The sequence below is a fragment of the Chrysemys picta genome, chromosome 7 (genome assembly GCF_011386835.1).
Source record: "Chrysemys picta bellii isolate R12L10 chromosome 7, ASM1138683v2, whole genome shotgun sequence".
Classification (NCBI taxonomy): Eukaryota; Metazoa; Chordata; order Testudines; family Emydidae; genus Chrysemys; species Chrysemys picta.
In genome coordinates, this window is record NC_088797.1 from 107,948,581 (window position 1) to 107,971,990 (window position 23,410).

At 41.0% G+C, this 23,410-nt stretch overlaps 1 protein-coding gene and 1 long non-coding RNA gene across 3 annotated transcripts in view; both read right to left on the reverse strand.

The window, feature by feature from the left end:
- Positions 1 to 2,345: 2,345 nt before the first annotated feature.
- LOC135972909 (uncharacterized) lies at positions 2,346 to 9,589 on the reverse strand. Its single transcript, XR_010589522.1, has 2 exons — positions 9,481 to 9,589; positions 2,346 to 2,602 (listed from the first exon to the last, which is right to left on the reverse strand). It is a non-coding gene; the product is annotated as an uncharacterized LOC135972909 (long non-coding RNA).
- A 6,534-nt stretch (positions 9,590 to 16,123) lies between these two features.
- ABRAXAS2 (abraxas 2, BRISC complex subunit) overlaps positions 16,124 to 23,410 on the reverse strand; it is a 29,179-nt gene continuing 21,892 nt past the window's right edge. For both annotated transcript variants that reach the window (XM_005305867.4, XM_065553553.1), the window contains exon 9: positions 16,124 to 18,344. In XM_005305867.4, the coding sequence (XP_005305924.2) occupies positions 17,878 to 18,344 (467 nt within the window). In that variant the 3' untranslated portion in view covers positions 16,124 to 17,877. The remainder of the gene's footprint in view (positions 18,345 to 23,410) is intronic.

Below are 23,410 nucleotides of genomic sequence, written 5' to 3' on the forward strand. Positions count from 1 at the left end.
AAAACAATGACATAATCCTGTATCAACGGGAGTGCTGCTGAGCAGACACTAAATTGCTTCTGCCTAGTGACATGAATAAGGCCTAAGAGGGGAGTTATAAGTAAGTGCTTCTTTAGCATAAAGAGAATGATGAAGAGTCACCCCCTCTTCTCCATGCACAGCTCATCTTTTAACTTGGCAGCCCTCAAGGATCATTGTGAAAATGGCTCAGTAGATCAGACCCACATACAAAAGTGGCCAAAGGTCCAAAGTCACCAGAATTTTTTTTTTTTTTTTTTTGGTTAAACATCTGGAATCAGTGACAAAAATGCAGCCTGTTTCAAAATGTACAAACTCAGCTGTATCTGAACACTGCAAGGGGCTGCAGTAAGTATACTAATTATAGTGTGTGCCAAGGCCCACGCAAATGTGCAGAACACACTGGTCAAGGAGCAGAGGGCAATAACCACAGTAGGGCTGTAAATTCTATCAGGTGAGAGAGAAGGAGTTATTCCAAAGGAAAGGAACTGAAAGAGGAGCGAGCTTCTTGAAACCACAATGCAACTGCAAGGTGCAATACAAGATGCTGACTTTGCTCTATGAAGCTCTCAATGGGTTGGTGTCCTGGATCTCTGGCAGAACCACCTCTTTCCTTCCCCTCTACTGCAGGGCAGAGCATTCTCAATGGAGGGTCCTTGAGTCTGGAACAGGTGTCCCTCGCTGGTCAGACAGCCTGAATTTGACAACCTATCCAGTACACTGCAAGACTCATAACTTGTCTCAAGCTTTTGCCTGATAGAGTGGGAGGGAAGGATGACTGCAGTGCAGCAGAGGCTATGGGTGGGAACTGAGGATTGAGTTGGCCTTTGTGTAATTTTGTGGAGAGGAGGGAATGTGTGTCTTTGACTCTGTTTACTGAACATGATTGTTTTTATGCTACATAGTGTACATGCCCTCAGACACACCATGTACATTCAGTTTCTGAGCTGAAAGAAGCTGTGATATGCAGCCCCATTTTCAGAGAAAAGAAAGATCTCAGAGTTATTGTGGATAGTTCTCTGAAAACATCCGCTAAGTGTGCAGCAGAGGTCAAAAAAAGCTACCAGTGTTAGGAAGCACTAGGAGAGGGATAGATAAGAAGACAGTATATAACATAATATAATTAACTATAGAGATCCATAGTACACCCACACCTTAAATACTGCATGCAGTTCTGGTCACCCCATCTCAAAAAAGACATATTAGAAATGGAAAAGCTACAGAGAAGGGCAACAAAAAATGATTAAGGGAATGGAACAGCTTCCATATGAGGAGAGATTAAAAAGATTGGGACTTTTCAGCTTGGAAGAGAGGACTAAGGGGGAATATGACAGAGGTCTATAAAATCATGAATGGTCTGGAGATAGCCAATAAGGAGGTGTTATTTACCCTTCACATAACACAAGAATCAGGGCTCACCCAATGAAAATAATAGGCAGCAAGTTTAAAACAAACAAAAGGAAGCACTTCTTCACATAACACAATGTCAACCTGTGGAACCTGTTACCAGTGGATGTTGTGAAAGCCAAAAATATAACTGGGTTCAAAAAAGAATTGGATAAGTTAATGGAGGATAGATCCATCAATGGCTACTAGCCAAGATGGTCAGGGATGCAACCACACGCTCTGGGTATCCCTAAGCCTCTGACTGCCAGATGCTGGAACTGGACAAAAGGGGATTGATCACTTGATGATTGCCGTGTTCTGTTCATTCCCTTTGAAGCATATGGCAATGGCCATTGTAGGAAGACACGATACTGGGCTGGACACACCATTGGTCTGGCCAGTATGTCTGTTCTTATGTTCTTTCAGAAGCATTCCCTAATTGTGTGTGCTCACATTGAGGCATCTTGTGCCTGATTTTCAGAGATGCTGAAAACTGGATGCCGAGAGTCTTTTCAGCATCTCTGAAAATCAAGCACAAGGTGCCTCAATGTGAGCACACACAATTAGGGAACATTTAGCCTCAGTGTCTTCCATGCAGCCATCATCCTGCTAGATATTTGACCATTGCCTTGAAGTAGGAAGCAATTAGCTAAGCTGATACTAAAGAAATGACATGGACAAGAAGAGGAAGAATATAGATCATCATCATGGATTTCTTCACTGTTCTAGCAGGTTAAAGCTCTGACACACAAAATCAGCATTTGTAATCGGAATACAGTGTGCATGGAAAGGTGCGGAGTTGATAGTCCTGGAGATTGGAGTCCTCTCTACAGCAAGTATAGGAGGCAGATGTGGCCAGAAGGAGGTGCTCCAGCGGTGAGTGAGTGCCCTGTGACACCCTCCTACTCTTAACAACAAATAATGAATTGGACTCATTCAGGCCTATCCATTTATTTTTATTTCCTCTTAAATCAGCTTTAATACAGCTTTAGGGAGGATTAGGTTAAGCTTGCAAAACACATTGATTTCCATATTGCTTTGTTTGTTTAAATACATTCTGATGGTAACACAGATCATTTTGTTTGCAGTGTCAACAGGCTAATAAAAATGATGCTGATAGCTGAGCTGCTGTTGATGTTCTAACTGCATCCCACAGTAGTGATAATGCAGGCCAGTAGGTTGTAGTTTTAGAAACGTCCTGCAAAACAGCAGTTAGGCTGATGTTAGGATAAAACAATAATTAGCATACGCAAAAGGAGCTGCAGTGTTGTTTTCTTTTCATTTTTATTTGTCTTTCGTGTTGTCTAAATGACTATGATTAACATACATAAACCATTGGGAAAAATCAATTCAAGAAAACTAATTTAACATACAAGATGAAATCATTAGGCACAAATATCTAAAAGTCACTATTATGACTACTAATTACAGTGGGTCTAAATCTCTTCCATACTGTGACCTTGTGTTACAATGGAAAAGAATTTGGGGACTCCCAACCCTGATCCCATAAAACTTGCTCATTACCCCCAAGGTGAGTGCTTATGATTTATAATTTGTAGTAGAGTAGAGCCTAGAAGCCCCAACCAAGAGGTAGGCAACCCTGTGCTAGGAGGTGTACAAACAGAATGAAAGAGTCCCTGCTCTGAAGAGCTTATGGTCTTAGTAGACAAGACATTTTAAGGGGTTTCGTGTAGGATGACCAGATAGCAAGTGTGAAAAATTGGGACAGGGGTGGCGGGTAATAGGAGCCCATATAAAAAAAAAAGTCCCAAATATCAGGACTGTCCCTATAAAATCGGGACATCTGGTCACCCTAGTTCCGTGAGTGACGCATGTTTACAAGACTGGAAGGGAAAGCTGAACAGGAAGCAGAAAAAGATCTTGGATGGACAGTGTGGCACCCTGGGTGGCTCAAAAGCACTATTCATCCACAGAGATACACAGGGGACTGTACAGAATGGGCTACCATGATTGCAAACCCCTAGTGTGGAGATGCCACATAAGAAGACACGACAAAGAGCAAAGGAGAAAACAGGCCCAGAGAGGGGAAGTAACTTGCCCAAGCTATCACAGGAGGGCAGTGGCTGAGCAGTCTCCTGGGTGAGTTTGATGCCCTATCCACTAGACCACATTGCCGCCCCAAACTATCTAAAAGCTTATCAACGAAAAAAGGCATTAAAATTAATGGCACTAAGTGACCATAAGTCTTTATCCAAGCACAAAATAAATTAAGATGAAAATCAACGCCAGTTAGAACATCTATGCGGTATAAGATGCTAATCACCAAAGCCATATGCTGACACTTTCACTCATGCATTCTTCCATGAGTGGTCCTTACTCCTGGGGGAATTCTGCACCACTGAGCATGCACAGAATTTGTGTCCCCTGCAGATTTCTTTGCTTCCCTGCAGAAAAATGACTTTCTGATGGGGAAGCAAAGGGAAGACACAAGAGCGGTCATGTGACCCTCCCCAGGACTATGTTTCAGGGGCCCAGGGCAGCTAGTGGAGAGATAAATCATTGTGGGACAGGAGGCAGGACTGGGGAAGACCTGGCTGGTGGCTCCTAACCTGCACTGGGCTCAGCTGCTAGTCCTGGCTGGGCTGGGGAGGACAGAACTTCCTCTTCCCCTGCATGGCATCCGGGGCCGGGTCAGACCCACCCCCAGATTCCTCCCCCGGCTGAAGGAAACTCTGAAAACTCCCCCTCCCCACCCTTCCTGTGCTCATCGCTCCTCAGCTGCAGGAGGAGGGATCCCTATACAGGGAACTGCTCCCCCATCTGCCCAACCCATCCATCCTGACCCCCTCATACCCAGACCCTCCTGCTGAGCCTCACACCCCCACACACTAACCCCCCCAATGAACCCCACTCCCCCCGCACCACTCCAACAAGCCATCTGCACCTGGATTCCCACCCCACCAAGCTCCAACCAGCTGCATCTGGGCCCCCAATGAGCCCCCCTTCACCCATACCCCCCACCAATCTCTATCCCCACCACACCCAGATTCCCCCCTGCTGAGCCCCAACACCTTCACTTGGACCCCCCCCTGCAGAGTCCCATTACTATTGAACCCAGAACCCCCCAACAAGGCCCTGTGCATCTGGATCTCCCACTAAGCCGCTTGCACCCAGACTGCCCCACGCAGAACCCTCTCAACTCACACCTGGATCCCCCCCACTAAGCCCCTCCACACTTAGATCCTGCTGGGCTGAGCCTGCCTGCTCATACCTGGTGCACCTGACACAGAGGGGCAGGGCCCTGGGGTGTTTCTGGGGCAGAGCCAGTCCTTGCACTGTGTCAGAGTTGGATGCAACCTCACTGCTGAGTCCATGTCCCCGGGGGAGCTGCACAGTGCTCTCCTACAGCCAGTGTCCTGTGATCCCCAATGCCATGCTGGAGCCTCCACATTTATTTGACAAATAAAATTTGCAGAATTTTAAAATATTGCATGCAGAATTTTTATTTTTTGGTGCAGAATGCCCTCGGAAGTAGTGGTCCCCTAAAGGAACAGATGAAATCAACTATCCATGTATTTAAGTTTCAATGAAACCTTGAAAAGAGAAGAGACCTAAACCCTTGTGAAATAGCAGGTATTTTGATTATAGAGTTTCCCCTCAATACATTCTATTACCCATATCAAACACAACTCATGGGCTGATTAACTGTATGCTGTAACTGATTTGACGACTCCATTGTTCTTAATGGAGTTACAGCAAGAAGAGATTTAGCTCAGGAAAAACATTGTATTTTGTAAATCATTGGTTCAAAGGGGGAAATCACTGCAAGATACATAGAATCATAGGACTGGAAGGGACCTTAAGAGGTCATGTAGTCCAGTCCCCTACACTCATGGAAGGACTAAGTATTATCTAGACCATCCCTGACAGGTGTTTGTCTAACCTGTTCCTAAAAATCTCCAAAGATGGAGATTCCAAACCTCCTGAGGCAATTTATTCCAGTGCTTAACCACCCTCAGTTAGGAAGTTTTTCCTAAAGCACCCCTGCTGCAATTTAAGTCCATTGCTTCTTGTCCTAGCCTCAGAGGTTAAGGAGAACAATTTTTCTCCCTCCTCCTTGTAACAACCTTTTATGTACTTGAAAACTGTTATGTCCCCTCTCTGTCTTCTCTTCTCCAGACTAAACAAACCCAACTTTTTCAAACTTCCCTCATAGGTCATGTTTTCTAGACCTTTAATCATTTTTGTTGCTCTTCTCTGAACTTTCTCCAGTTTGTCCACATCTTTCCTGAAACATGGCACCCAGAACTGGACACAATAGTCCAGCTGAGGCCTAATCAGCACGGAGTAGAGCGGAAGAATTACTTCTTGTGTCTTGCTTACAACACTCCTGCTAACACATCCCAGAATACATGCACCAGGTTTGAAGTGTGGGGGACAAGTTTGAGGCCTTGTTTACATAAAATAACCCTTTTAACACTGGACAAGGCCATACCATTTCTTACATGTTGCCAGGGTGATTGCCACCCTTGGGCCTATCAATGCAAAAAGCATCAACTCAAGTAAGTCTTGTCCCTGACTATAGTGATTGTATTTAAGTTATCTAACACTCAGAGTACAAATGTTCTTTCTTTGATCAATATTTTTTAGTGCTTCATCTGTCTTGAATTGGGAATTGCAAGCACCTTGATAGATAAACTGAGACATGGCATAGCTTTTCTGTAGGTTGGATAAGTAACTCAGTATCTACTGCTGAAATGGTTGAGATTTCTCAGAGTCGTGTTCACTGCATTACAACTGAAATTGTTAAGTCTTCCACTGCATCACTGCACTAGAAGAAGCGTCCCACCCTCTCCCCCATCACTGGAAAGGGCACACTGGTTCCAGAGATCTGCTAGATTAGGGCACCAATGCTAATTAGAGATGGACCTAAATGACAATGTCTGAATTTGGGTACAAACTACCCCAAAAAATATGGATCAGGGATTTTAGTTCAAGACCATCGCTCATCCAAGATGTGGGCTAGACCCCTTCATTGCTGACAACCACCTCTGTGGGAGGTACTTGGAAGAAGTAATATTAGTTTTGTCTATCAGTTGTCAGTCTCAATATGCTTTGATTGCTATTCCTTATTGAAAAGGGAGTTTGGCTTTTGGTCTTGAAAGGTTGATAGAGGAACTTCACAGCTGTACTAAAACTGTTGGTTTATTTGGCAAGAAGAAGAACTTGATTTTGTGTGGTGGAGAGAGAATTCCAACTCCAACCCCCCAGAAAACATACAATTGCGTATCCCAGCTAGATCCACTAAAAACCCTGCCTGCGGTCATCAGGCAGGCATGATGCTATCTTGACCAGCCTTCCTGGAGGAGTTAGTTCTTCCACAGGCTAGTTTATTATGTTACAATATGTTGAACACAGCTGTGGAGTAGGGTAGCAAATGCTTAATGCCATCAGTGCCAGTCTTTGTGATATGCTAAAGCTAACAGCTTTTGGGCCCTGGTCTTTGCTACACAGATGTATAAACCAATGCCCTCTCTCTTCGTCTGCTATCCCTCTCTCACTCACACACACCCGAATAAAGCAGCAATCTTGTACTCAATCCTCTAGCCACTAGAGGGCAAAACTGCTTAATGCAATTTAAGTTCTTCTCCAGTGAAGCCCTCCCCCTGACCTGTTAATGCAGAAACATTGAATAATATAGCACTAGGTAGTGGGTCCTCCGCACTGGCTCTGAACAGGCTGGGGCAGAGAAAGCCATTGGGGACAACTGAAGAGGTGGGGGCCACAGGATATGCCATTAGGTGGATCAGGTGGCCCAAGCGGCCCAAGCTCCCCACATACAGTGAGTGCATAAGGGCAGCTGCCATTATTCGAGTCCTTTGGCTGGAATTGCCGCCTCAGAGGTGGTGGTGTGAAGTCCCATCTAGGTGGCATGTGTTAATTCTGCTCCCCTGCCTAGTACCCGACACAAAGCACTGTTTCTCTGGTTTTCTGCAGGTGGGGCAATTTTATCCAAGTACAAACACTGCCCTCTCACAATTAAACACTAGGAATGGGGAGTCTGGATGGCTCACAGGCTTTAGAATGGGATAAGAAGCCAGCCTTCCATAGGTGGACACTGATTTGGAACGGACTGGGATGGGTAAGTGACAAGCTATTCCCAATGGATGACAGGTTCAGAGACTTCTGGCACATCATAGTAGCTACTACCATCACTGCTGAGTGGTTAATAGATTAAATTGGGCTGGAAACAGGCCAAATTCACTGCTGGCATTTTGGGTGAAAGTCCAAGGATTAAACACTTGCAAGGATAATGAGAACATCCATATAATTATATTAAATTAAAAAAAAAGTGTTAATGATATAAACCCTCATGCTTCAGTGCATAAAGCAATGGTGAACTCATGGGAGCAGGAAGAAATGGCCTCTATGGGCAACTTCTTCCACAATTGTCCATCGGAGGTTCTTGTAACTTTCTCTGCAGCCCTTGGTAACTGGCCCCTGCCTGAGACAGGATCTGGGACTAGATGAACAAGTGGTCTAATTCAGCAAGGCAAATCCCTATGAGTGGCAGCCATTTATATCAGGGCTGATGCTGGCTTTCTGTCTCTCCAAGTCTGGATTGAAGCACGGGGGGGGGGGAGGGGGAGGGAAGCATGCGGGAGCCTCAGCTGCTGCTGCTTCTCCTGCTCTGATGAAGGACATAGAGCAGTGGAAAGCTATATGCCCTTTCACCTGCACTATGCCCACTTTAAAGGAAATGTTATTAAAAGGAAAGGAAATCATTCTTCTCTTGTCTAGGCCTTCTCCATATTGCTCCTTTACTTCCGACCCCACATCTAATAGACTATCCTCTGTCCAGGAGACAATTTCCATTTTATAGCTGAGAGTATAAATTAATGCCAGAGTGTTCTGCCTTTGCAGGGTGTTTTGTATAGTACTCGGTCTTAAAAAAACCCAACCTCCCCAGCACTTCCCTGGGTGCTTTGTAAGCCTCACCTTGCTATTCCAGTACTCTAACAGGAACATTGCTTTTTTCATTTGATTTCTAGTGCTCTCTGTGCGAATGACTTTGAGGTTGATCACAGAAGGCGCACACAAACCCCCGAACAGCTGTTCAAAGAATAAGCTTGTTTAAGAATTACTTACCATATACTAAACTATTATCTAGATAGAAACAAAGGGGAGATTTCTTAAATTAATATGCAGCAAAGAAATAAAGCTAGAGTCTGAGGGAGTAACATAGCCAGTGCTTAGATATGATGGTTGAGTTAGAAAAGCTAGGTTCTAATCCTGGTTTGACACCAACTTGCTGTGTAGCCTTGTGCAAGTCATGTAACTTTCTTGTGCCTCCATTTCCCCATATCCCCACTGGTGAGGTAATACTACTCCCTTGCTTAACAGAGGTGCAGCAAAACTTAATCCCAGGCTTTGTAAATTGCTTTGAGATCGTTGGGTAGAAGACACTGCTGTAACCATTAAGTATTGTTAAACAAAACCTCCGGTGCAACAGAAGAAGAGATTTAGAGTACTGTTCTACTTGTTAAATTAGGGGCTTGGGACTCCTGGATTCTGTTTTCAGCTCTACAAACAATGCATGTGAGCTTGTGCAAGCCAAAACTTCTGCGCCTTGGTAAAATGGGCATACTATAATCAAACTGAACACCACTATGTTAAGAGGCATAATTAATTATTAAACTGATTTAGGAGCCTTGGAAGACAGACAGTAAAAGTACAAAATAATAATCTATTTTCTATATACCCTGGAATTATAGCATTTCACAGAACAGAGAGAAACCTTTCAAATGAATGACTCAAAAGTATGCCATTTTAGGGAAGTGAATGGTTGAAAGATTTGATTCCCCTTGAAATCTAGTCCCAAGTGAAAGTTACCACCATTTGGTGGGCTGCTTGGTTCATACGTGAAATGCGTAAGTGATCCAACTCTGATTCTCAGCGAACTAACGTTAGCAGTTGGCATCAGTTTGTATCCTCATTGGCAGCCAACACTGAGGCCAAAGACAGACACAACTGGTCTTCACGCCTAGAGATAGGTCCCTCAACGTGAAAAGTTGAAGCACATTGTTCTGATGGTTTGAAAAAAACAAAACTTACCCTGCTTTTGCCTCTGTTGTCCCTATTATGTAGATAGACTTCAGTATGCAGAGTAGCATGACATCTTTCACAGCCCCTATAAAAACACAACTGTATTGGATAGTAATAGTTCAACACACTGCAATACCATTAGCAGAAGTTGTACCACTACTGTCTGGTTTTTAAAGGAAGCATGGATTCCAACATGTTTGAAGTCCTCAAAGAAAAATGATCAAGATCATTAATGTCAAATGTATGGATTTCTGAAGCAATTGCTTATTGAGTGGAATGTTCTCCCTTACCAGGCAAATGCTTCAATACTCTTATAGTCCTTAAAATTTAGTACTATAAATCCAGACAATCTCATAGTAACAAACCACATGTTTAAGGAGAAAATATTTGGTAAAAGTAATAGATTTTAGTTTCAAGCGTCCAAAGGATTATTTAAAAGAGATATAGGAATCAGAATTCTGAATGTTACCTTTGATGCTGTCTTTCAACCAATAATTATTTTTTATCTTTTGGAGAATGGAGAAGTACCACCAGTGTATCTGAACTGCATCATTTTTAATTATCTTTCTGCGAAGTTTGAATTAGAAACATGTTATTTAACAAAGCTACATTTACAGCAAAAATTCCAAAGATCCTTTATCGTCAGACTACCAATTACACCTTTGTTCCCAGCTTCATTGTGGCACCTACGTTCCCCTGTTGCTCTTGAGAATGTGTTATAAATCACATGCTATTGCGTGGAATTTGACAGAACAGTACATTTACTGCAGCCAAGGATTTCCCCCCCCCCATGACAAATGGTTACTTTTATTTCTAGTTTCCCTAGTCAAGACCAACACTTGTCTGACTACCAAAGTAAAAAAGGGTAGGGGGAAAAATAACTCTCTGGCAAAAAGTTAAAGTGGATCCTGACAAGAAAATATGAAATGTTTTTAAATGGAAGAATTTAACATACCTGTACATTTGTTTTGTCACTATTTAGTCTCAACCTCTGAAAGCAGAGAAGAGGGTTCTTGACATGCAAATACTTTTGCTTGCTAATAGCTTCCACAATGAAGTAGGAAGCAGTACCTATACACTTCAAATAAACCTCAGCAAGGAAAGGAAATAATAGCTAACAAACTGTCAACATACACACATGCTCAGCTGTCCAAAATACAAGTGTGGCTAGCTTAATTTAGCACCTGTTGTGCTCAAGGTATCCTCAAGCGGAGTTACGTGTCGTTAATGCAAGCCACTGAGGCAATCAGCATGTGCTTCTCACAGCAGATCATGCAGCTTTGTTGTATTTAAAAACTGCTTTGGTTGAGAGGAAATGCTAACTAGAATACTAGAGTTCTCCCCTACACCTTGAAAAGGGGCATCGGATATTTAGTATTCACATGGACAGCTGCTAAGAGAGAAGCCAAACGAACAGTGATTTAGCATCTTGACTGATGGGCAACAAATCTTAAGCATGCACTTTCCCCACCCCAGATCTCCACTGCAGTGTCAGCGCTATGTATAAATGCACTGCAGGATGATCTTACTCCTCTCTGATCCCATTATCTATCAAGAGATCCTGAAATGGTTATAATTTCAGGTGCCCTCCTCTCCAGCTCCCAGCAAACACTCCTAAGTGAAGGTAACGTTCCAGGTAGGCACACATGACCTGCGCTAACTTTGACTTGAAGGACTTACTAGGGTGAGATCTAGCTTGCTTGTAAAAGTCTCCTCATCCAGTTCTTCAAATCTTCCAAAATAAAGAGGTGGCCATGTTGCTGTGGTGTTACATCTCACCACGCAGAGGAACCTAAAGTGTAAAGCGAGCTCTTATGAAACCACAGGAGCTGTCACTCTTGCCTAACATAGGCGTAGTTTGACTTCTATATATCAGGAACATCTCGTGGGGAGGCATATTCTGTGCCTGCCCGAGACTTACATTTTGAGGAGACAATGCTCCCTCTATTCCCCCCAGCTATGCCCATGCTTGTAATCCTCCCAAATGGAGGATTTAATCTATTTTGCAATAATAATTTGCAAAGCAGGTTTACCACGCCAATGCTTGCCAAACAGCAGAAAATGTTACTCTCATTTTTGAACGTCCTTCCTTCTCTGAAGGGAATTCTTTAAAGTTCCACAGCCATTCAGGAAATATCATCTGTTGTCAGAAGGATTCTGAGGCTTTGGAGACAATTAAGGTAGAATTATCTCCAAATTTGTGGGAAAATTAAGAATTTTAGAGCAAAAAGACCCAACAACAACAAACTCCCCTCAGTTATTTCATCTGGAATCATCTGTGCAAAGATGAGAGCAATAAAAGGGAAAAAAGCTCACAAACTTAGTAAGGAAGCAATATATCCACCACCAAAGGCATGCTGATGAGTCAAAAGACTAGCAATTCACTGGAGGGAAAACATCTGCCTCGTGCACCACTGTATTTCTGTTCCAGGACATCCAGGGTCAAATGCAGAGAAGTCATTTTTAAAAACCTTTATTATGCCAGGATGAAAAACCAATTGCTTCCTTAATATTTTTTAAATAGCTACAATCTGGATATTGAATATACCAAATCCTAGCTCCCAAAGCAGAGGTTTTATTCCTGATTTGGCAGACAGCCTGAAACACTAACTCAGAGAGGTGAGAACTGCCCCATTCATTTCGAAGGGATATCAACTTTGAAACAAATATAATGTAAGCATCGACATTATTATTTTGCTACTGATCGTTTTGGCAGAAAAGCCACAAACATGCTCACCCCACAAACCCAAACTGCTTCCCATGCCACCTCAGTTGACAAAAGCCCTAACTGTCCTGAGCTGCCAAAACCTCCAACTTTCCCAAGAATTTGTATCATGCCAGAATCAATGTGGACCCAGACACATAGTTTAGGTCCAGCTTCCTGCACAGTACCTGGAGCTTTGGCTCTCAGATCCAAGGAACCCCGAATCAAGGCAGGCCTATCTTTGGCAGCGCACAGTTCCAACGACCCAACAATAACTGGACTATTAGCTGCCAGACCCAAGTTCTATCTGCTGGTCTGAGCAGCGCATACACATCTGACCTGTTCTGTGACCATGGAAGACAATGGAACAGAGGTGGTCTTATAAGAAAGTCTCGCTGTGGATCTACATCCCTGCTTTTCAGCAGATCATAGATTGACAGACTTTCAGATCCAAGTACTGGCTCACAGGTCATTTTGGAGTGTTTTGCCTACAAAGTAGTTTCAGATTATGAGTGGGTTGGTTCTCTCACAACACAGAGCAGATGAGATGGCTTAGCCCTCGAGGGCAGATCTATCTCCACCCAGACCAGTCTTAGCTGCTGTTCTTGCCCAAGGCAGGCCCCAGAAGTGAAGCCAACACCGAATGAACACGCCTATTGTGCAGCACTTATTCCCTAGTCTCTTAAAACATGAAGGCTTAGAGCCTCACCCCTGCTTGGGCTTCAGGGGGTCGTGAGGTTATAACATGGGCGGGGAGGGGTCATGAGCTGTCAGCCTCCACCCCAAATCCCACTTTGCCTCCAGCATTTAGAATAGTATTAAATGTATAAAAAGTGTTTTTAATTCATAAGGTGGGGGGTTGTCACACTCAGTGGCTTGCTGTGTGAAAGGGGTCACTAATACTGAGCTAGGAAATATTCCCACACTGCAAGCACTGCAGAAGTCAGCCATAAGGCTTCCAAGACCCCCTAGCAAGCTCTGGTGTTGTGGGCATACCAAGGCAGGGCTGGAGATTTCAGGCAGTGCTACAGACCATCGAACAGCCTTAGGATGCTGTAACTTAAAAAGCCCTAGTCTGTCTAAATTACCCTGGGAGCATCTCCGGCTCCCACAGCAGCCCAGGATCAGGAAGATGAATAGGTGGCTTACAGTCATCTTACCCTTCCTCCCCAGGGGATGCAAATTCTGTGCTGTCTCCCTTAGAGTACAGAATCTTGCCCAAGTATGTTGATCAGTCATGGACATGATTGCCACATATTAATACCAACTGAGTACCAGGTTTTCTGTTCACACACCTAACAGCAAAACTTGATGCAACTGTTCTTCTGCTTACAAACTATCAGTGGTAGACATGAACGCCACTCAAAAATACTTTTAGCTTTACCAGAACTAAAATATAAAAGGAACAGGATTGTAACAGTTGAGAGAAATGATGATTCAGAGACTTGCAGTCTTCAGTGACAAGAAAGGATTTGAAGGAGTGTGGACTCATGGTCTCTTTCATAGTTATCCCTTCACCTTGAACTTCTGAATCTGTGAGGGGAACATGGGCCTAACAGTCACTATATATCTAGATAGTTCTGGAAAGTATAGCATCCAGGCATTGGCTGCCATGAGTCGGAATCAGCATATATCAGTCATAATAGAGAACTGACAGGCGTTTTGTTCAATCTCTGCAGGAGTTGTTCCTGTTTTCTCCTACTCTTGCAATGTAACACCAGATACCATTATGCAATAGTCATTTACAGAAAAAGTCATGAAACTAAAAACAGTAAGAAGACAACACAAAGAGAGACAATCTACAGCATATTTTCAATCTGCAGAAGCATTCTCCCCAGTAAATATCCAGGCTATGAAATATTGACTGGAGCATTTCATCTGATGAGGGGAAAGAGAATAGGCAGGGCGTGGGTGAGGAATGCAAATAAGATGCAAATTATTTGAGTACTATGTAACCAAGGTTAGAATTTATGCCTGAACGAGATTGCTGTTACAATGTATATCCAAGTATCTAACAGCTTACTAATGAGACTGTGCGCGTTGACTTTTTTTTTTTTTTTTTAAGTCTACATTGTATTGTAGGTTGATTATTACACACATTTTGAAAAGTAACCCTCACTGCACTAGTCAAGAGAAAGTAAGTGCAAGATTCTGCTAAGGGTCACATCATAATTCTCAAAGCTCACAAACTACCTTTTAAAATCAAAACACTTGGGCAAATGGTAGTATAAAGGCTAAATATTAGCTCAGTCAGATCTTCCTACATGCATGACCTTTAAACTGATGTTTCTCAAACATTTTATACTGAAGTTAGAAACAGGTGTGTGTTTTGGACAAACTGTCATCAAAGTCAGGCTTTGCCAGAAATGCAGCATAAGAGGATGGAAGAAATCTTGCTGGGGGGGGGGGGGGGGAGGGGAGAGGAATATATATATCTGCAGAGATCTCTCTTTTCTGAAGAACAACAGATGCCAGAACTTTGCATTGAAGCTCATCTACACATAATTAAAACAAAGAAAAACGGTGATTCAGTACTCGGTACTTATAATTACTAGCTCATAAACATCCAAGTAATCTGCTTCTAAAACCAATGATGTAAGAAAAAAATAAATTTAAGTATGCTGATCCGATGGTGGTTCTTGTGTGCGTGTGTGTGTGTGTGTGCGCGTGCGCTTTTAGCATAGACGGAGTGGGGGAAAAAAAAAAATCAGCAGGAGACAGTCCCCCCATCCCCACCCCACCATTTCTGATTGACACATACACAGCAAAAGCAGATAAAGTAACAATATCCTGTTAAACTGTCTTTCAAAAAGTATCAGGACAAGCAACATATAGACATTCTTATGGAGCAAGTGCATCTGAGAACTAAGTGGTTTGAGGGGTTGACAAAAAAATTAAGAACTGAATAATTAAGCTTCAGAATTAACACTCCAGGAAGCTAGATGAAGATGCTCATATTGTGGCTGCCCATGAAGTATTGGTCTGTGGGCAAACATAGGACTTCCTATTACCATGTCATCAATCAAGTCTCTTCAGAAGCACTATATTCACTTAATGGTTTCTTTTATCTGTCCAGGTGGAAGTTGTAATTACCACCATTTCCAATATTCATAGATTTCTATAGTCTTTCATGATGAACATTTAGAAAAAGCTGTTCTCAAGCCAAAATTTGAAAAATACAATAATTACCCTATATTTCGTGAATACAGCTTTGTTAATATGCTGCAAATACTAGTTACGTAGTAACTTGATTTAAACCCAACAGGTGCAGGGATCCACTCTTGTTGATTTTTATTGCCTGCTAGCAAATTACAATTTCTGAAGATAGTGGGTTTTTTATGCTCAAAAAGGAAGTCTGCATGGTTGAGGCTTGGAAACCTTATGCTTAAACCCCATACATGAAGCACTGATCTCCTTTATGTATTACTATCTCTTCTGACTACTGCATTATGGTCATCATCCAATCCTATTGTCAATAGGAGCATGACATCTGCAAAACTGACACTTTCTGGTGTCTTTCTGTAGCAAAATATTTACTCTATTTTACAATATTGATCCTTTATGCTTGCTTGAGTGATTACAGTAGCTGAAAATATCCACACAGAAGTGCGAAGAGTTGGAGGGCTCTCATTATGCACTCTACATTCAGATGTGCGATAGGGTGAAATGAAAATTATTACCCAAGTTGTTGTAATTCTGTTGTAAGAAAAAGATTACAAAATTTTGTAACGCCTGGATGGACATGAACAATGTATACAAGAATGGCATACAAACCATAATCTCGTTGTTATAGTCTCTTCCTCTAGCGAATTCCACCTTTTACCTCCACAATAGGCAAAGTTGTTGATCTTTTTAAATAAACAAGTATCTCAACTCTAAACTGCATTTTCACATGCAGATGCATGACTTCACTGAAATGGAATCTAGCTGACAGATATTAAAAATATATTTACAGGATTAAATAAGAGTTTATTATCACATTTAACTGCTTTGTCTGATGTACATTGCAGGTTTCTGTGCAGCATAAAAATAATAATTAAAAAACCCTTTCTTTTATGTGAAAACCAGAACTGATGAGATGGCAACAGCACTTGTTTAGCACACCAGCACTACAACTGCTTGAAGATAACCAGCATTAATAAAACTGGAACAAATCTGTTGTTAAAATGGACTGCAACACTTGAAAACAAAATGCATCAAGTTAAGGCTAATGAGAATAATGTAAAACAGTTAAAATAGATAGACCACTAGATGTTTAAAGGTTGAAACACCCAATAGAAGAGTGCCAATTTTAACATTTCATTTTTCCAAACCCATTTTGGTTAATTTAGTACAGGTAAAGAGAGGCTAATGAACAGATTTTTGCCCAACATATATATTATATAATGAAACTTTAGCCTTTTGTAAATCTGAAATATTTAAACATTTAAGCAACTGTTTTGTTTGAGATATTAACCAATCAAAAGGAGGGTTATTCATACTTTAAAGCATTAAATGCATGTGCTATCACCATAAACTGCAGGTTTTGTCATTTACAAGTAAGGGATAAAGCCCAATAGTACACAGACTTTTTAATGGCACAATTTCACATCTTTTGGGCAAAATTAGAATACAAGCAGTAATTAAATAAAAATATAAGTGCATCCAAACATAAATTCTCTAAATATACCACATTTCATGTTTCCAAAATGGCAAATTTCTGACAAGAGCTGCGAGTCAAATTAAAATAAATGTTTGTGTACTTCACCCGGAGGTGAAAGAGGTAATAAACCCTGGGGAATCTTTAAACAACCTTCCCCAACGCAATCCCCGATTTCTTACATAAAATAAACTGTACAGAAGTATAAATTCAATGCACAGATTGCAAAGAAATTGCAAATAGTTTATAACATTTGGAATTTGTAGATTCTAAAGCCCAATTGTGAATTAACTACTGTTTGTAATTTACTAGGTGCACTTCATATTTTTAGTACAAAAATGAGACTGTAAATGAGGCTAGCGTGGCATAGAGCCATTGTAAACCCACCAAAACCAAAGTATGCTTATGACATTCATTTGGATGATTTACCAGTAAGTTTTTCCTACAGAAAAAAGGCAACAGTCATTTGAAATGACATACATTAGGCTAGTACAAAAAGTTGAAACAAACCCCTTCTCTATTAAAAGAGCACGTACACAGAAGAAGGTAGACCACATTTGTTCCAATCAGACTTCTTGGAATTATCAAAATTTCATTTCTGGTAAAGATCAATTTGGCTCACCATAGAAAGTTGCTTTGAAGGCTACTGATAAATTGTTTCCCTTTCAAAAACTAAAATTCAAGGCATGATAGTGCAAGAGGTAAGTTTTGATTTTAGAGAACATTGTTATTTGTAGACTAACTGTGCTTAGTCACTAAATCCCAATTTATTGTCTTAAAGAAAATATGGCAACAAAAGCTACAAGGTTTCTAGAAATTTCATTTTGCCTACATTTACCAGTACATCCATGAACCTCATCAACATTAACACAACTTGATTATCCTAATGATTCCATTATAAAACTTGCAAAATGCATCACAAGGTGAATAAGCCATCTAGTGCAAGTCTTCTACATTTTCTGTGCACAGTAATCCTCTTTGTAGTTTATTTTCTCCAGGTTAAATCCCCAAAATTTTTCTGTAACAATTATGAAAAAGAGTGCCATGTTGAGTTTTTGTTCTATTATATCTGGGAGGTTTGTGTGTTCCTGGAATCCCCATCAGGATGCGTCAGGGATCGTGAATCCCTTGTCTGTGAGTATTCACTGTCAGATGACTCTGTAGGTTCAAGCAAGTTCTCATAATCACTGTCTTCTGATTCATCAACAATGTCACCAACTGCTCTTTGGGAGGAAGGCATGGATGCGCCATTGCCAGAATACTTCAATCCTGCATTTGTGGAAACGTAATTGGAAGAGCCCACTGCTTGAGGTCGAGGCATGAAAACATTGCTTTCTGAGAGACTATGCCCCAAAGTACTTTCTTGATTGCTCACACTGAAATCAGAATAAGGAGGAGGGGGATCAGAGGCATCTGAGGCTTCAAGTGTGCAACCTTCCACAGCAAATCCAGGGTACGACATTCGTGGAGGAAACATAGATTCCAAATTATCAGTTGACATTTGCCTGGTTAAGATGGCTTGCTGCAGTCCTATGAAAGACAAAAGGAAAATAAACATGTCCTAATTACACTGAAAAGTGATCTAGTTTTATGTTTATGTTGGTCAGTGTTTATGGAAAATTCAAGTATAGTGAACACATTAGAAAGCATCTGTCTTGTTTCTTGTGGAAAACTGCATAAAACTGGCAAAAAAAAGTGTTCTGTTCTCAGTGACTTTATTTAAACAAACCATTTTATGGATTGAAAAGTTGCTATACTGTGTAAACTTAACTCTCAAGCCTCTGGGAATTAGATTCCTACTACTACTATGTTTCGTATAGCTTGTCTTTTTTCAGATTAAAGTGGTGAAGCCAAAAGCACCAAAGTTGATTTATATGGAATCATTTAAATAGACAAGTTGTTACTCACATAGGAAAAAGGACAAGTTCAAGCACATGGGTTTGGTAAATTAAGACACAATAGGGTTCCATCTTTGACGTACAGTACAGGAAGTGGTGAGATAGAAAGATGAAAGGTTTTTCAGCAGCTGAGAAGTGCATGCAACATAAAACATCAATCACTCCCTTGAACATCTTATTGCACTTATAAAAACGATAGATTTTAATGTTTTAGAAGGTACAAGTCTCAACTGACTTCTCTGCAGCAGAAATAGAATTGACACCTACTTAACAATAATTTCTGAGTATGACAAGCTTTCCGACAAACAGCACTACTATGGGGACCTGAATTGCAGAAACGTACATAGCAATAGCTCCTTTCCCCCCCTGCACAGGGAGCATGACTGATACATGATCAACCCTCCAATGCCAAAGAGGAAAATGAGAAGATAAAACCAGCTACAACATTTAATCTAATGATTTCATGTATGCAGAAGCTGTGTATATACTTTCCTGTCTCACCCTATCTCAAGCAATTCTTGTCCGCTCAGAAACAGGCTCTCAGGAACTGATGCCTGCAGCCCCCTGGCAGTCCTCGGCTAATGCTGTTCTGTTCTTAGTGCCCAGAATCTGTTGCCACACAGACTGGGTTCAGCTCTGGCCATTCTTGCTATCCACTTTCACCTTCTTGCTGGTTTATGCAGCAGTGGTCACCTGAGCTGCATTATCCCTGGTCAAGCTGGAAGCAGTAATGATTCACAATGGCTGTGTATTACAGGTGGTCAGTGAATAGGTAAGAGCCAGCATCAATCCTCCGGGTTGAAGGAAGGAAGAAGGCACCCTTCAGAAAGTGGGTTGGGAGATCAAACTGTTGCTGCCCAAATGCCCAAGCAGTAGTGGGTACCATGTGCACTGCCGTGCTGATTGGAGGAAAGGTCTCTCAATCTGAGTAGCAGAGAGGCCACTACAAAGCTTGGAATACTCACTAAACAAAACAATCCCTTAATCCCAACCACACATCAAACCACTGAATATAAAGCTGATAAAGGATACTCTTGCTGGCAGTAATGGCAGGGTTATTTTTGTAAATTGTTCCATTAAATGGATGGAAAGAGGCAGTGGCCCCTTCACAGGAATGCTTGAGAAAAATTAAAGAATTATATAACCATGTGTTCCAGAGTGAAACCTCTCTCCAGAGCAGCTTTCTGACCTTTCTGGAACACTGGTGAAAAGTACAACAGGGAGTTCAGATGCTTTGTTTTATATTACCCCAAATTCCACTTTGCACTCAAATGTTCTCCTTAACACCTTGTTTATACTTCCTCCCTTCATTTCATACTTCTCTCCCTCATCTCCACTGCCTTATGTCTGCCAAAGTGAATTAGATCAGCACTGTTTCCTCAAATGATGGAGCACTTTACCATACCCGCCTCCTGCTAAGCAAAAGTTTCCTGAAGCCCTATTCAGCTTCTAGGGAAGAGGAACAGTTTGACACCAGCCCAAACATGTTCAAACAATGGATGTGACTGAGCAAGACAATTGTGAAGCAGCAGAAAATAATTGCAAATTAAGCAGTTTTGTTGCTCTTGGATTTTTTTCTGGTAGCCCTTAACACATGCCATGAAAATTGCGATATGTCAAAATGGCATAGAACTCTAATGAAAAGATGGATTTTTGATGTGGAGGACATATTTCTATCATAGTAAGCTAAATCATACCCCAGCAAATGAATACAAAGAATGGTATGTTTTGAGAAGCAGTATAAACAAAAAGTATGTTTTGATACATCGGATCTTAAATCACAAACCAAAATAGAGTTAAGATTGTCCTGTTCTACTTATGCACTGTCTGAAATAAATCAAAGGATGAATGAGTCCACCTCCAACATAATACCAGATGGCAGTATTTCAGTACTCAAACTAACATTTCAATTACAGAACTAACACGATCAAGTAGGAAACTTCAGTGATATTTGAGAAAGGCACTATGTAACTGTCTATATTCACCAGTGATTACTCCTTAATGTAGGACTGGGTTTGCTGGATTCTAGTTTAACATGCAAAAAAATGATATCGTAATTAGGGTTGTCAATTAATCGCAGTTTTAATCACACTGTTAAACAGAATACCAATTGAAATTTATTAAATATTTTGGATGTTTTTCTACATTTTCAAATATATTGATTTCAATTACAACACAGAATACAAAGTGTACAGTACTCACTTTATATTTTTATTACAAATATTTGCACAGTAAAAATTATAAACAAAAAATATTTTTCAATTCACCTCATACAAGTACCATAGTGAAGTCTTTTTATCATGAAAATGCAACTTACAAATGTAGATTTTTTTGTTACATAACTGCACTCAAAAAACCAAAACAATGTAAAACTTTAGAGCCTACAAGTCCACTCAGTCCTACTTCTTGTTCAGCCAATCACTAAGAGAAACAAGAGATAATGCTGCCCGCTTCTTATTCACAATGTTACCTGAAAGTGAGAACAGGCGTTCGCATGGGACTTTTGTAGCCGTCATTGCAAGGTATTTACCTGCCAGATTGCTAAACATTCGTATGCCCCTTCATGCTTTGGCCACCATTCCAGAGGACATGTTTCCACGCTGATAACGCTCGTTAAAAAAATCATGCATTAATTAAATTTGTGACTGAACTCCTTGGGGGAGAATGGTATGTTTCCTGCTCTGTGTTTTATCTGCATTCTGCCATATATTTCATGTTATAGCAGTCTCAGATGACGATCCAGCATGTTGTTCATTTCAAGAACACTTTCACTGCAGATTTGGCAAAATGCAAAGAAGGTACCAATGTGAGATTTCTAAAGACAGCTACAGCACTTGACCCAAGGTCTAACAATCTGAAATGTCTTCCAAAATCTGATTAGAATGGGGTGTGGAGCATGCTTTCAGAAGTCTTAAAAGAGCAACACTCCAATGCGGAAACTATAGAACCCAAACCACCAAAAAAGAAAATAAACCTTCTGCAGGTGGCATCTGACTCAGATGATGAAAATGAACATGCGTTGGTCTGCACTGCTTTGGATCGTTATCGAGCAGAACCCATCATCAGCATGGACGCACGTCCTCTGGAATGGTGGTTGAAGCATGAAGGGACATATGAATCTTTAGCGCATCTGGAATGTAAATATCTTCCAACACCGGCTACAACAGTGCCATGCAAATGCCTGTTCTTACTTTCAGGTGATACTGTAAACAAGAAGCAGGCAGCATTATTTCCTGCAATTTAAACAAACTTATTTGTCTGAGCGATTGGTTGAACAAGTAGTAGTACTGAGTGGACTTGCAGGCTCTAAAGTTTTACGTTGTTTTGTTTTTGAGTGCAGTTATTTTTTGTACATAATTCTAAATTTGTAAGTTCAACTTTCATGATAAAGAGATTGCACTACAGTACTTGTAATAAGTGAATTGAAAAATACTTTTTACAGTGCAAATATTTATAATAAAAAATAAAGTGAGCACTGCACACTTTGTATTCTGTGTTGTAATTTAAATGAATATATTTGAAGAGGTGGAAAACATCCAAAAATATTTATATAAATAGTATTCTATTATTGTTTCACAATGCCATTAATCACGATTATTTTTTAATCACTTGACAACCCTAATTGTAATTATTCCAGTTATTCATTCAGATCCAGTTCAATCCAACAGCAAACAGACAACTGATGCTGATCCATAAATAAAATTTAGCAGATATGTGGTAGGCTGACATGTTAAAAGATTAAATGAAGATGCCCCAGTCTAATGGATTAAATGCTAGTACACCTCTACCCCGATATAACGCGACCCGATATAACACAAATTCGGATATAACATGGTAAAGCAGCGCTTCGGGGAGGGGGGGGGGGGGGAGAGCTGTGCGCTCCGGCAGATCAAAGCAAGTTCAATGTAACACGGTTTCACCTATAACGCGGTAAGATTTTTTGGCTCCCGATGACAGCGTTATATCGGGGTAGAGATGTATATGAAATAAAACTTGCAATCTCACGGATGTATGGGCCAGAGATCTACTAGACAATTACTACAGCACCACTAGAGCTGTACTGCTAATTATCCCATCAATTAGTTATTCTCTTCACCTCAGGCAGTTCTTCCAGGGTGCTTCACTTAACTAATGTTGCTGTATCAGCTTCCCATCACAAAAACCAGGCCTTCAATAATGTACTGATATCTACTAGCCTGAGACTAAGCCTACTAGTTCTGGAGGAAATCTCCCTGCAATTCCCATGCTATTACATCCCCTGCAGTTTGGAGTGATATGCAGTTGAGTACTGTAATGAAATGTAATAAATCATTCAACTTACTATTTACTACCTTTTAAAAAAGGTCTCTCTCAAATAGTTTGTCGTCTTTCCCTTCCTGGTTTCACTTCACTTCTCTTTTCCTATAAGAAATCACTATCTGTTCCTGTGTTATTTTCAAGGTCTGTTTCCTCTTTTCTTTTTCTCTCTGTATCCCTTAATATCCTCCCCCCTTATATTCTGTTTCACTTCCAGCACTACCAAAAAACCCCTCACAAACACAACTTCCCTGCCTTTTCAGTACTACAGATCTCTTTTCAAATGGCTACCATCATTTTTCCCACTCTCTCCACATACTCACTCAGACTTCAAAAAAACAAAAAAAGCTCCTCCCTCACACACAGGAAATAATTAATTTTTTCAAGTCCCTTGTAGTCAAA